This window comes from Mirounga angustirostris, unplaced genomic scaffold (genome assembly GCF_029215605.1).
Source record: "Mirounga angustirostris isolate CCGP_5_RB_7025 unplaced genomic scaffold, mMirAng1.0.hap1 SCAF_7, whole genome shotgun sequence".
Lineage (NCBI taxonomy): Eukaryota > Metazoa > Chordata > Mammalia > Carnivora > Phocidae > Mirounga > Mirounga angustirostris.
The window spans coordinates 73899830-73913564 of NW_026991715.1; the positions used below are offsets into that span (position 1 = coordinate 73899830).

Consider the following 13735-nt stretch of genomic DNA (forward strand, 5'->3'; position numbering starts at 1 on the left):
ATTGAAGTATAATGAACATACAGTGTTATATTAGTCTCAGTTATAACACCCTATTGATTCAATGATTCTATTGCTCAGGGGTCATCATAAGTGTAGTCACCATCTGTCACCAAACAACGTTATTACAATATTATCAACAAATTCCCTATGCTGTAGTTTTCATCTCCATGGCTTATTTATTTTATAACTGGAAGTTGATACTTCTTAATCTCCTTTATATATTCTCCCATTTTCCCACACACTTCCCCTCTGGCAACCACCAGGTTGTTCTCTGTATTTAAGCATCTGTTTGTTTCTTTGTTTTGTTTTTTAGATTCCACGTATAAGTGAAATCACACGATATTTGTCTTTCTCTGTCTGATTTAGCATAATATCCTCTTGGTCCATCCATGTTGTCACAAATGACAAGATCCCATTTTTTTATGGCTGAGTAGTATTTCATTATAGATGTATATCACATGTTTATTCATTCATTCATCTATTTACTTCCATATCTTAGCTATTGTAAATAATGCTGCAATAAACATACGGGTGCATATATCTTTTTCAATTATGTTTTGGTTTTCTTCAAGTAAATATCCAGTAGTGGAATTATCGCATCATATGGTAGTTCTATTTTTTCATTTTTTGAGGAAACTTCATACTATTTTTCGCAGTGGCTGCACCAATTTACATTCCCACCAACCATGTGCAAGGGTTCCTTTTTCTCTACATCCTTGCCAACATTTATTCCTTATCTTTTTTATTGCAGCCATTCTGACAGGTGTAAGGTGATAACTCATTGTGGTTTTGATTTGTATTTCCCTAATAATTAGTGATTAAAGTATAGTTGTTTTAAACTTCAGACAATGCTGCATGCTATTCCATTGGATTCTTCCTTGAATAAAATTTTACAGTTCCGGTAAGTTTTTAGTATCCACCATAGCTGTATTATTTTATATACTTAAGCTAAATTAAAATGGAGACAGAGCAAAGATACTTTATCTCCACAAAGTAGTGTTGTTTTTTTTAAAATAGACTTTGATTTTTAGAGAAGTTTTAGTTTCATAGCAAAGTTGACTGGAAAGTACAGAGAGTTCTTTATACTCTTTGCTCCCAACACATGCTTAGCGTTCCTCACTATCAACATCCTCCACAACAGTGGTACATTCGTATCAGTGAATCTACACTGACACATCATTATCACTTAGAGTCCATAGTTTCCATCAGGGTCACTGAGTAGTTTTTATTTACATATTTTGTCAACATGTAAATATATTTGAAATGTAAATAGCATTCAAATTATAAGGATAACATCAATGCAGTATAAACAATGTCTTATGCTTTACAAAATTATATTCAATCTCTAAAATATATCACCTATCATTTCATATATATGTACATTTAAGATACATACATATTGAGGAAATTTAAAATTGTTTTATACAGATACCAGATCAACTGTTGCCAGAAGTGTAAGGAGAAAATTAACCACAAAAGATCATAAAGGAACTTCCTGAGGTGATGGAAATGTTCTATGTTTTTGGTCTGGTGCTAGTTATGACTGTATTTTTCTGTCAAACTCCTCAAACTGGAAGTTGTACTCTATGTAAATTATACCTCAATAAACATAATTTGAAAAAAAAACTAAATACAATTATTCATTAAAAAGCTTTGTGTAATAGAGGACTGGTAATTCAGAAAGAGAAATGGTCACTTAGTATAGAGTCTGTTCTCAACACAAGGTAGTAAAACATGATTGACTTTCTGGATAGATGGAAGGTTTGCCTCACCCAAACTGAACACATCTCTCAAAAAGGGTCTGCTTTTATTCTGCTTTGAGTAGTTTATGACCATGGTCACTTGTTTAAAAAAAAAAAAAAAGGCAAACAGAAAGAATAGTAAGGGGTGGTCATGTCTAGACAACTTAATACAGCTAAATGATTTGTTCTTCTACCTTTGTTGTTATGGTTGCTATAAAGTGCTGTTACTTTGGTTAATAATACGGGTAACGCTGTAGCTACTTCTCAACCTTTCTGAGTACTTGTGTGTCAGTGCAAAAATTCTTTTGATTTTGCTGTTCTCCAGGGTCAGGTCCTAAATTCAGACTAATAAAACTGACAAGGTGTTTTTATACTGACTCTGGTGTTTCCTAAGCAGCTCCTAGGGAGCTCCAAAGGCTTGGAATCACCTGGCCTTGAACCCCTTCCTGGGCACTCACGAGCAAGGAGGGACTGTCTGGTACAATTAGGCACAAGGGGAATACCCTGTACTTTCTTAATTTTCTCAATGCTTGCCCCTTCTTCTTGAGAATATGACCTTCGGCTACTCTCTTTCTCTGCTAAACTGAATAGATAGTATGTCAACTATGTTGCTAGGCAGCAAATGGTAAAAATGATCTCCTAGTTGGCGGATTTCATCTGGCGTGAGAGAAATAGAAACACGTGAACAGAAGCTGTATCTTTTGGCTCCCCTGAGTGTAACGATTCTTGTAACTGGGCATGTCCATAAAAAGCTACGTCTACGGAGCACCTGGGTGGCTCAGTCGGTTAAGCGTCTGCCTTCAGCTCAGGTCATGATCGCAGGGTCCTGGGATGGAGCTCTGAGTCAGGCTCCCCGCTCAGCGGGAAGTCTGCTTGTCCTTCTACCTCTGCCCACCACCCGCACCCCACCTGGGCTCATGCTCTCTCTCTCTCAAATAAATAAAATCTTAAAAAAAAAAAAAAGCTACATCTATGAAGTAGTTATAAGAGATACTGGCTCCTGTGAGAAATGAGGCATTTATACCAGAGTGGTTCTCACGCCTGCTCAGTGTGATCTTGTCTTCTTCACCTGCCCTGTGTTACCTGGCGGGCCAAGGAAGACAACTCCCAGATGGCTGTGGGGGTTGCCACAGGGACTGCAACAAGGGATAGCTGATGCTATCCTGTTGTTGAGTTGTGGTCCCTTCCCTGTATCTTCCTGAAAAGGTATCAAGTAAGGCCTTGGATAGCCTTGTGAGCCTGATGTTCAGCTGAACCTAAAGGTCATATTGGGCATGGGATATTGTTTTTTGGGATAGGGAAAAGTTTTCAAAACAAAAAGAAAACTTAACTTAGCCAAGGCCCATTTTGTTTAGATGATAAAGTATTATTCTTCAATATGCTATTACATGCCCTATTGGGGTAAGGGGAAGCCTGTTCGTAGTCATGCACATGACACAATGGATGTCAATAAATTGACTTCTAGGAAGATTTTATTTGTAGTTTTAAATACTTTTATCAATTGGAGATGATTTTGGCACACACAGTACTGTACTGATTGTAAGTAAGGCTTTGGAAATTTGCCAATGTCTTTGTTGTCCATAAAACATTTTTCCCCTCAGGGTAATCATCACCTAAATTATAGTTACCCCCAGTTGCTTATGTTATCACTTCCAGTAGGGGATTCTACTGTCTTCTATACTGACATGATTGGTTTCTATAATAAACTTACCACGTAAGTATGTGATATTCAGTATGTCATCAACTGGTGGCCTCTGTTCTCCCCTCATGCTTGTCTCAAGGTCCCTACTGTAAGCTAAAGACTAGACATCTTCTGGAAAATGACACATTAAGTCCCAGAACTTGATGGCAATGACTACTGAGGCTGCTAAGAATCAGCCCGTGGGTGCAGGTTTCTAAATGTAAGCTGAAACTGCCACCATGAGTAAATACCTCATCAACTGTCCCAGGGGACTTAAAAGTTGGGATTTACAGAACTGTTTTGCTCCAAAGACAGATGATTTTGTGAAAGTAGATTACCAAGTAGGTTACCAAAATCAGCAGAAGAAATAGGATCTTGGGAAAGTGAACAGACACTGCTTTAAATATTGCTATAAATATTGGTATTCTTTTTAATGGCTTATTTTACAAGAAGCACATGATAAAGCTCCTTTAGTCTCCTCCTCTCAACCCCACATTTAGAAGATTAAATTAGTGCTAATTAGAAGGAATGCCCTCTTTTAAAATAATCTTAATCAATGGGCCTATAACCTTATAAGGTTTGGCTATACCAAACAGGTGTACCAAAAATGTACACTCATTCTTAATTGGGCTGCTGTGCCAATTTGACATTTCAAAATTTGTGGAAAGGGTAATTTTGTATATTTCACATGATCCAATTTCAGGGAGTATATAACTAAATTCCTGAGAATATTTCTCTCAATGGGCACAATACATCAAGATGCAAGAACACATAAAATTTCCTTTATGCTTATATTGAGAAGGAACATAATTTGTAAGAAGCCTAAATATGGAAAGCCATGAATATAAGCTAACTAACCTCTGGTGAATTGAGGACAATGTCTAATAAATGGAACTCAGAGACGCAGTTTTAAAATGACTTAAGCTTAAAATCATCATTTTGTTAACAGATGCTGAATTAAATTAGGTTTATTCTAAATCAAATTCATCTAGAGAAAATAAAATCATATTTCCAAAAAACCCACCACTGGCAAAGTCTATGCAGATTCTGAAGGAAATATGATGCATATTGATTGACCTTGTTGATACACTCCTGAGAACAACATCAGATATTGAACACACTGCCTTTCCTGGGTCCTTTTACTTTTCATGGCATGCAGTTATTGGCAAAGGTTCAATAAGAGTTGGTCCTTCTTCTAACTAAATATAATTAAGCAAAGTAAATCTGTAGCCATAATAATATAAGAAATAGCACATTTAAAAGCAAATACTATTTAGTTAGGTGTGATAGGACTGTATTTCATATATTGGAAACATCACCTTCAGAGTCTTTTCGGGAGATGGGTATAGTAGTTGCTGTGTGTCTTAAGGAGTTTCAGATTTTCATTTGGTATAGAATGTCACCTCTTGGCCAACCTTGGGAATTTTGAAGAAAGGAATACCCTGGTGTATGAAGCACTGCAGACAGCCTGGAGAAGAGCTACTAAACCCTTTGCTCTGGCTCAGAATAAATGAAGTGTTAAGACCAGTGCAAAAAGCTTTCTAGGACAAAGGTGCAGTCTTGGAATCATTTACAAAATCTCAGGTAGAAGTTCATTCTCAGGGTTTAGTAATTGTATGGCCTTAGTTATATTAACATATAGCAAGGGAATCTTTGTATGTCAATGAATGATGTTTTTTGCACCTCTGAAAATAAGATAGGAAAAACAGAACAGAATATATGTATTCTGCAGAAGCTTATATAGTATAAAATATATGTATATATGTGCATGTGTGTGTGTGTATGTATATATATAGCTTTACTTCAGATCATAGACTATGTGAAATAGCTATTATTAAAACCCTGAGTCAGTGTGATTTTTTTTTTTTAATTCCCCAACAGTAGGAAACTGGTGAAAGGAATGACATTTCACAGGCATATATGTGATTGTGTCTGTATTGGGTAAAACAAGCTATACCTGATTCCACCTTTTGTAAGAAATGTAAAAAAAACCAATTGACTAAAAAACATATTCAATTCACCATCTTAACCCAAAAAGGTAACATGATAGACCTTTTCTTGATCACAGTAGCTCATTAAAGCCTGTAAATCTAAAGAAGGAGCTGCCAAAAAAAAGCATCTCAAACCTGCTCAGAGGGCACCGTCGTTAAGCGTCTGCCTTCAGCTCAGGTCATGATCCCAGGGTCCTGGGATTGAGTCCCGCATCCGGCTCCTTGCCCAGCGGGAAGCCTGCTTCTCTCTCTCCCATTCCCCCTGCTTGTGTTCCTGTTCTCGCTATCTCTCTCTCTCTCAAATAAATAAATAAAATCTTAAAAAAAAAAAAACAAAAACAAACCTGCTCAGATAAACCTTCCTCTGATGATACAAATTGCATTCTCCTTCTGGGAAAAAAGGAATGCTTACAGCACTTAATTTTCTGATCAACTTTAATGGGACTAGAATTTTTTCTAGGAAGCATCAGTATACATAGTATGTCTTTAGAATGGGGACCCTTTTGAGAGTGAAATGAACCACTATTAACAATTATGCCAATTAACAGTTTAAAAAAAAAAAAAACCCGCCCCCAGGCAAGCCAGGATATATGGCCATTCTACCATAGAGGAAATTCCTAAGGGTCAAAACCAAAGAGGATCCTAACACTGAAAGATGCGTGGATGTGTTGGGGAGGCACCTGCCCCTACAGCCAACCCTGTGAAGATTAGAGGAAATATATGTAAACACCAAATATCATCCCTGAGGCATAATTCACACTCAGAGAATAACTCTCTTGAAAAGTTCTCATAAATTACATCTAATGACAAAATTGCTGGCAGGCCCTCCAACTTGAAAAGGGCTTGTTTATACTTAGAATACAGAATATGTTTTATAAAATTGAATTTATTTTGGGAAAAAAATGCTTTCCAATCATTTCCTCAGATCTGGCTGTCTGTAACTGATATAAGGTCTTGGTTAGAGAGGTTTCATTAAACTGTGAGAAGAGTGAAGCTTGCAGGGGAAAACCATCTAGATCCTTTCCCATCCCCAGGTTTCTATAATTCTTACTCCAGCCTGAAAACACTGTTCTCAGAGCATCTGGACACTTTCTTTGGCGGTGACACATCAGACTCACAGAGGAGAGTGACTGGAGTTCTCTAACTCTACTCAGTGTAGGGACTTCTTTCTTTTTTTTTTAATTTATTGTTATGTTAATCCCCATACATTACATCATTAGTTTTAGATGAAGTGTTCCATGATTCATTGTTTGTGTATAACACCCAGTGCTCCGTGTAGAACGTGCCCTCTTTAATACCCATCACCAGGCTAACCCATCCCCCCCGCCCCCAGAACCCTCAGTTTGTTTTTCAGAGTCCATCATCTCTCATGGTTTGTCTCCCCCTCCGATTTCCCCCCAGAGAAAGACATGTATCATATGATCTCACTGCTATGAGGAATTGTTAATCTCAGGAAACAAACTGAGGGTTGCTGGAGTTGGGGGTGGGGTGGGAGAGAGAGATGGGGTGACTGGGTGATAGACACTGGAGAGGGTATGTGCTCTGGTAAGTGCTGTGAATTGTGCAAGACTGATGAATCACAGACCTGTACCTCTGAAACAAATAAGACATTCTTCCATTTTTATAACCTTTTTTACAGAACAAGTAGATGACTTCTTGCAATGCTACTGCATTGTGCTAAGTTTTATTGTGTCTATGAACTAGAAACACATGATCTTGAAGAGTATGATGCACATAATTTCAAAGCCAAGCTCCACATTCTATTAGCTATGTGGTTTGGAGTAATATGTATAATCTCTCTGCTGCAATCGTAGGGTTCCAGAGTTAGCAAATAAAAATACAAGATACCTCATTAAATGTGAATTTCAGATAAACAACACATTACTTTTAGTATAAATATATCTCATCTAATCCACAGTATAATGAATATATATAATAATATTGTACTATAACTATGTAATATGGTATTGCTACAATGACAACATGTGACAATTTATAAATTTAAACATGCCGAACTCCTCAAACTTACACAATATTACATGTCAACTTTATTTAATAAAAAAATAAATAATAAAAATTTGTCAAATAAATATATTTTATATAATATTTAAGACATACTTTACTTAAATGTTATGTATTGTTTATCTGAAATTTCAATTTAACTGAGTTCCTTATTTTATCTGGCAGCCCTGTGACAATCGTCATGTCTAGTTATTACTAGAAAAATGCCATTTATATTTTAATTGGATTGGGTTTTTCAGGACCATATTATAATCTATCACATTTGAATGTAATGTCTTGACATGATTATTTGCATTGTTAGAAAAGTAAGAGCAATCTGTGTACTTACATCTGGTGATAGCAATTGCCTACAATTTGATTTCTTGTAATTTGTACCATGGAAGATGTATTAATTTTCCAGGGCTGCTTTAACAATTTAGTGCAAATTTGGTGGCTTAAAATAACAGAAATTTATTATCTCACAGCTCTGGAATCCAGGAGTCAAACAGTCAAGGGTGTGGTAGGGGAACACTCCCTCCAAAGGCTCTTGGGAAGAGTTCTTCCCTGCCTCTTCTAGTTTCTGTTGATTCCAGACATTCCTTGGCTTGTGGCAGCATCACTCCGACCTCTGCTGCCATCCTCACAGGGCATTTCCCTCCGTGTCTCCAAGTCTCCAGTCTCTCCCCACTCCTCCAGTCGTTGGATTTAGGGCCCACCCTGAATCCAGGATGATCTCATCTCAAGATTCATACCTGAAGTACATCTACAAAGACACTATTTCCAAATAAGGTTGCATTCATAGGCATGGAGTTAGGACTTAGACGTATCTTTGGGAGAACCCAAGTCATTCCACTACAGAGGACAACTGATTCTCTTCAAATACTAGGAATAAATTTAAATAATCAAAAAAGTGATCCATATTTTATGTTATCTAAAGAAGATCTTAGAACTAAAGTAAACTGTGGCAATAACATTTGAATGAGGCATTGGATCATCTGCAGAAAAAAAAAAGTGATCCATGTGAACTTGTTTATTGTGACTCTATCTATAACAATGTTAGAAGCGCTGTGAATTGTGCAAGACTGTTGAATCACAGATCTGTACCTCTGAAACAAATAATACAATATATGTTAAAAAAAAAAAAAGAAGAAGAAGACGACTGCAGGAGGGGAAGAATGGAGGGGGGGAAATCGGAGGGGGAGACGAACCATGAGAGATGATGGACTCTGAAAAACAGAGGGGAAGGGGGATGGGTTAGCCTGGTGATGGGTATTAAAGAGGGCACGTATTGAATGGAGCACTGGGTGTTACACGCAAACAATGAATCATGGAACACTATATCAAAAACGAATGATGTAATGTATGGTGATTAACATAACATAAAAAAACTAATGATGTAATGTGTGGTGATTAACATAATAAAATAAAATTTTTAAAAAATAAATAAATAAAATAAAATGTTCTCATTGTGAAGAAAAAAAAAGGGAAGAATTACGGCCAGTTTTGACTGCTGAGCCCAACTCCATGCCCATTATGTATGAAGGAAGATTCTGGAGATGAAAAGAACATTCTAGCGATGGTGGTGATGGTGAAGTGTTTTCCCATTCCACTATTCTGTGCAAGGGTGATAAGGGATAGAGGGGGCATAGCCATTTTGGTTTTGCTGGGCAGTAGGTGAGGGCATTGATGTAATAAATGATAAAAGTACAATTTCTGCTAGGTCTAATCATTATAAAAATATTTTTGCTGACATTCACCTTTTTCCAAAAGCCATATGGTTCCCAGGTACCATGACCCTTAAATCTCAATAGTTCTTTTGAGCTCTGTCATTCATGATGTTACCAGACGTTCTCCTGAAGCACCTCTCATATTTTCCTTTCCTTTTCCATTTCCCCATCCATAATCCCAATTCAGGCCCTCAAAACTATACTCCCATATGCCTGCAGCATTTCCTAGCTTGTTTTCTCACTTTGAACTACCCATCCCCATTTAACTGTCCTGGATGTATATAAATTCACAAGTGTAAAGTCACCCAATACGACCTATCCAGTCATATGCTTAACACATCTGCCATTCAGAGGTGGGTCTAAGGTAAATTTTAATCAATCTGATACTTAAGTTGTTTCCTTTGTTTAAATATCTCCTCTCATATCTACTCAATAAAAAAGTCATAAATGTCAGGCCAAGTAAGTAAAACGGTGAAGCTGGATTGGAGTTTGCATTTTAAACACACGTGGATATTCTTCACTTCCACAAAATATTTTTTCCCCATTTTTCTTAAGAATATGGCCCTCTTGCACGTATTGCACGGAGCACTGGGTGTTATACGCAAACAATGAATCATGGAACACTACATCAAAAGCTAATGATGTATTGTATGGTGATTAACATAATAAAATTTTAAAAATCTTAAAAAAAAAAAGAATATGGTCCTCTTGTTCTACTTCAAAAAATTCCTCTTTGTGGCTGAGACAACCACACAGAGAAATTTGCAGCTGTAGGAAAGACAGTGTGTGTGGACAGTGCCATCCAGACTGACAACTCTGGAGACATGGAACCGTGGGACGAGGTTGTGGGCCCCCTGTCCACAGGGCAGCTGCTACTCAGGTCAGATAACTAGCATCGTATATTGTCAGAGTATGTCTGATATTTTCTCATGATCACACTGACTCTATGCATTTTTTGACAAGAATGTCAGAGAAATGATGTGCCTTGCTCAGTGCATCATTATCAGGAGGTCCATGATATCTGTCTCTCATTACATTTGGGTAAGGCTGTATCTTCCAAGTCTCTCCATTGTAAAGTTACTATTTCCTCCTCTGTAATTCATATGTATATTGTTAGGAAATACTTTGAAATGATGCAAATATCCCATTTCTCATCATAATTTTGCACATGTAATTTTAGCATCAATTGATGATTTTTGCCTGAAAAATGTTACTGTGTTGTTTGTTAAAAGGTGGTTTTCTATTCTTATTTTCCTTTCTACATTTGTTCATTGGAATTCTACCATTAGGAAAAGCTGCACCTTCTCTCCCACTTATTTATTTTATTCAGTTATTTACTTACCAGCATGAACTCGTATTATTCAATAGATTAGAATTCATTATTATCATCATTTATTTTGTTGCTGAAACTGTCCAAGTTTTGATTCCTGGGAGCTCTTTTAAGTTGGCTTCTATGTTGTTTTGACATCATGCCATCGATTTTTTATTACTTCCTTACTTTCTGGGACTGCAAAATATTCCAGGCTCCGCTTGCACTTCCCCTGGCCCAGATCTGTAATCAACCATTTCTCCAGGAGCACTGCTTACTTTTCTTGGGAAAATTGTATTTAGAAACCAAACTCTGGGCCCAACCTGTGTCGATTGCTACTCTGTCATTACACATTTGCAATTGTTTCTAGGCCCTCTCAGCAGATAGATGTAGGAAACACATACACGCACACGCACACACACACACCTCTATGTATTATAATTTCGGTCTATCTGTATATGTATTAAAAACCATTAGTTCATACTGATGCCCCTCTAAAACCAGAAGGTTCTTTGCAGCTTTTCCTTCTTCTATTTTTGTAACTTCTTTCTCCAACAATGGAAAAACTGGCTGTCATTATCTACAATATATTTACTTATTTGTTCAGTCCCAGTATACACATTAAGTAGTTTCAGAATTGGTAGTCATGCTCTAGAGTACCTCAAGTATAGTGCTTTTTTGTCTTGAGTTTTATGGTATATAATCCAAATATTGTTTCATATGATCACTTAGTTTAGTTGTTTTATTCCTCATCCCCCTAAGGTATGGTTATAGTTACCATTAATTTTGGGTTCCTCCTACATCTTAATCATTATTTACTTATTTATTTAGTTAGCTTGGTTCTGAAATATTGCCATAACCAAAGGGTTAGAACTATACAAGTTTTACTCAGAGAAAAATCACTTCCTCATCTTTTTTACCCCATTCCCATCACTCATTCTTGACACCTGTTCTTACCTATATTATGTATGTTATTAATCTCATTAGTTTCTGGATTTTACTTCCAATATTTCTTTTTGAATAAATGAACATATAATGCAGAATTTCTTATACTCCCCCTTTCTTACATTCTATACTGTCAATAATCTTTTATACTTTGCCTTGTCAATAATATTCTGTAACTCTTACCTTTTTTCTTTTTAAAGATTTGTTTATTTATTTGGGGGGGTGTTGCAGAGGGAGAAGGAGAGAGACAATCTCAAGCAGACTTCCTGCTGAGTGAGGAGCTTGATGAGGGGCTCAATCCCACGACCCTGAGATCATGACCTGAGCCGAAATAAAGAGTCAGATGCTTAACTGACTGAGCTACCCAGGCACCCCCCTGTAACTCTTTTCATAACAATTCCTAGAGATTTTCCTTATTCTTTATTTTATAGCTGCACAATATTTCATCATGTGGATGTACCATATTTTATTTAACCAGCTCGCCTATGAATAGGCATTTTATAATTACAAACAATGTTGTATTAAATAATTATGTGCATATGTATTTAATATTGTTGGGAGGGCATATCTAGGACTAAAATTTTGATCTCCTGATGGCTGATTCAATTCTGTTTTAAATCAAATGATGCAACAGAATGTAATTAAGAGTACTCCTCAAACTAAAAAATGTAGTATACATATATACAACCAAATAATACTGTATTAATAGCATTATTTTCTTTTTTTTTTTTTTTTTTTTTTTTTTTTTTTTTTTTTATTTATTTATTTGAGAGAGAGAATGAGAGAGAGCACATGAGACGGGGGAGGGTCAGAGGGAGAAGCAGACTCCCCGCTGAGCAGGGAGCCCGATGCGGGACTCGATCCCGGGACTCCAGGATCATGACCTGAGCCGAAGGCAGTCGCTTAACCAACTGAGCCACCCAGGCGCCCAATAGCATTATTTTCTTTCTCTAATCTAATTGTAACTGCTTTTGAGACAAGCAGTTCAGTTCAATAAAAACTTGTCCTTGACTACTTAACCAGATGGCTAATTTTGAAAATTAAGTGTGTTAAAATTCTACATTTCTAATCATACCTTCATTCACTAGTTTTTACTAAAAAATTAAATCTATTAGTTGTACAGTTTCTAGTCTTTAAAAACCCACTATTATACTAAATTATTTTTTCCATTTTATTCTTGTAGAGACAAGAGATAGAATTATAAACTGTAGTCCTAATTTGGCTCCTTCCAAACCCTAAATGTGGATGTCAAATAGGGTGGGAGCAGGTAAATAAGACTGCATGATGTCAGAAGCATTTTTCAGGTTGTCTGACACTTGTTAGAGGCTTAGGGGCTCTCCCCACTTCCTTGTTGGAGGAGTTACACTCAAATTCAGCTTCCTATGGAATTGGAATTGTGGGTTGTCAGGCCCCTCAGGTCTCCACATTCTGAATAGCTAGTATTTTGAACTGTGAACAGGATGCTCCACAGTCTACCTAGCGTCCATCCCAGGGCTGCCTCTCATGTGGGTTCAAGGAATCCCTAATGTAGCCCAGGCTAGTTCACCAGGAGACTGCCTTGAGATTTGGAAACCAGAAACGAGAGAGTGTTTTCCTTGTCTCTTCTTTCATCATGGACTACAAAGACCTACCATGAGACTACTGCCAGGTCCAACCAAGCCTCAGAAAAATCACTGGTGGGAATCTCCAAAGTTTTGGCGAAATGTCTGTCCTGGATTCTGCAATGTTAGCAGATTCAACTGTGCAAATCTATGCAGTAACAAGAACTTCAGGTCTGCCAAATGGTTACTTCTGATATGACTCCAAATATGTGCCTCATCTACTAACCAACTATGTCACTGATAATATATAAGGCAGAGTCTAATATGTCAGCAGTTTAGTAGGGACCATACTGTTTGGGTCAGGACCAGTTCAGAGTTTTTGAATTTGCATCATAACCTCTTTCTCTGTGATCACAGGAGTAAATAAAGCTTCAAACCATATTGCTGAACCCAACCTTCTAAAAATTATAATACTAAAGGTGATTTTTTTTTTACACTTAAGCAACCGTAAAGAAAACAAAATTTGTCAAAAAACACATAAAATAAGTTTCTAGGTGGTTGTGTTCTTATGTTCTTACCTCCTCGATCTCGGGCAGCTAAACTTTGACCCCTTCTTAATGTAATGTCCAATTGGTACATTCCGGGATCAGCCAAGGGGACATCTGCATTACTGGTTCCAGCAGTATTTATTTTCTGAAAAACAAGAAATATACAAAATATTAAATTTATTATCTCTTTCCTATTTCCTCTAGTGGGGGCCATATATAGCTTCACTCAAACTGGAAGAAGTAGTCAATA

At 36.9% G+C, this 13735-nt stretch overlaps 1 protein-coding gene across 12 annotated transcripts in view; it reads right to left on the reverse strand.

Annotated features, from left to right (window-relative positions):
* The window catches only part of MCTP1 (multiple C2 and transmembrane domain containing 1), a 512471-nt gene that overhangs the window by 273170 nt on the left and 225566 nt on the right, over positions 1 to 13735 (reverse strand). For all 12 annotated transcript variants that reach the window (XM_045898718.3, XM_045898712.3, XM_054512926.2 and 9 more), the window contains exon 2: positions 13516 to 13630. In XM_045898718.3, coding sequence (XP_045754674.1) covers positions 13516 to 13630 — 115 coding nt within the window. The remainder of the gene's footprint in view (positions 1 to 13515; positions 13631 to 13735) is intronic.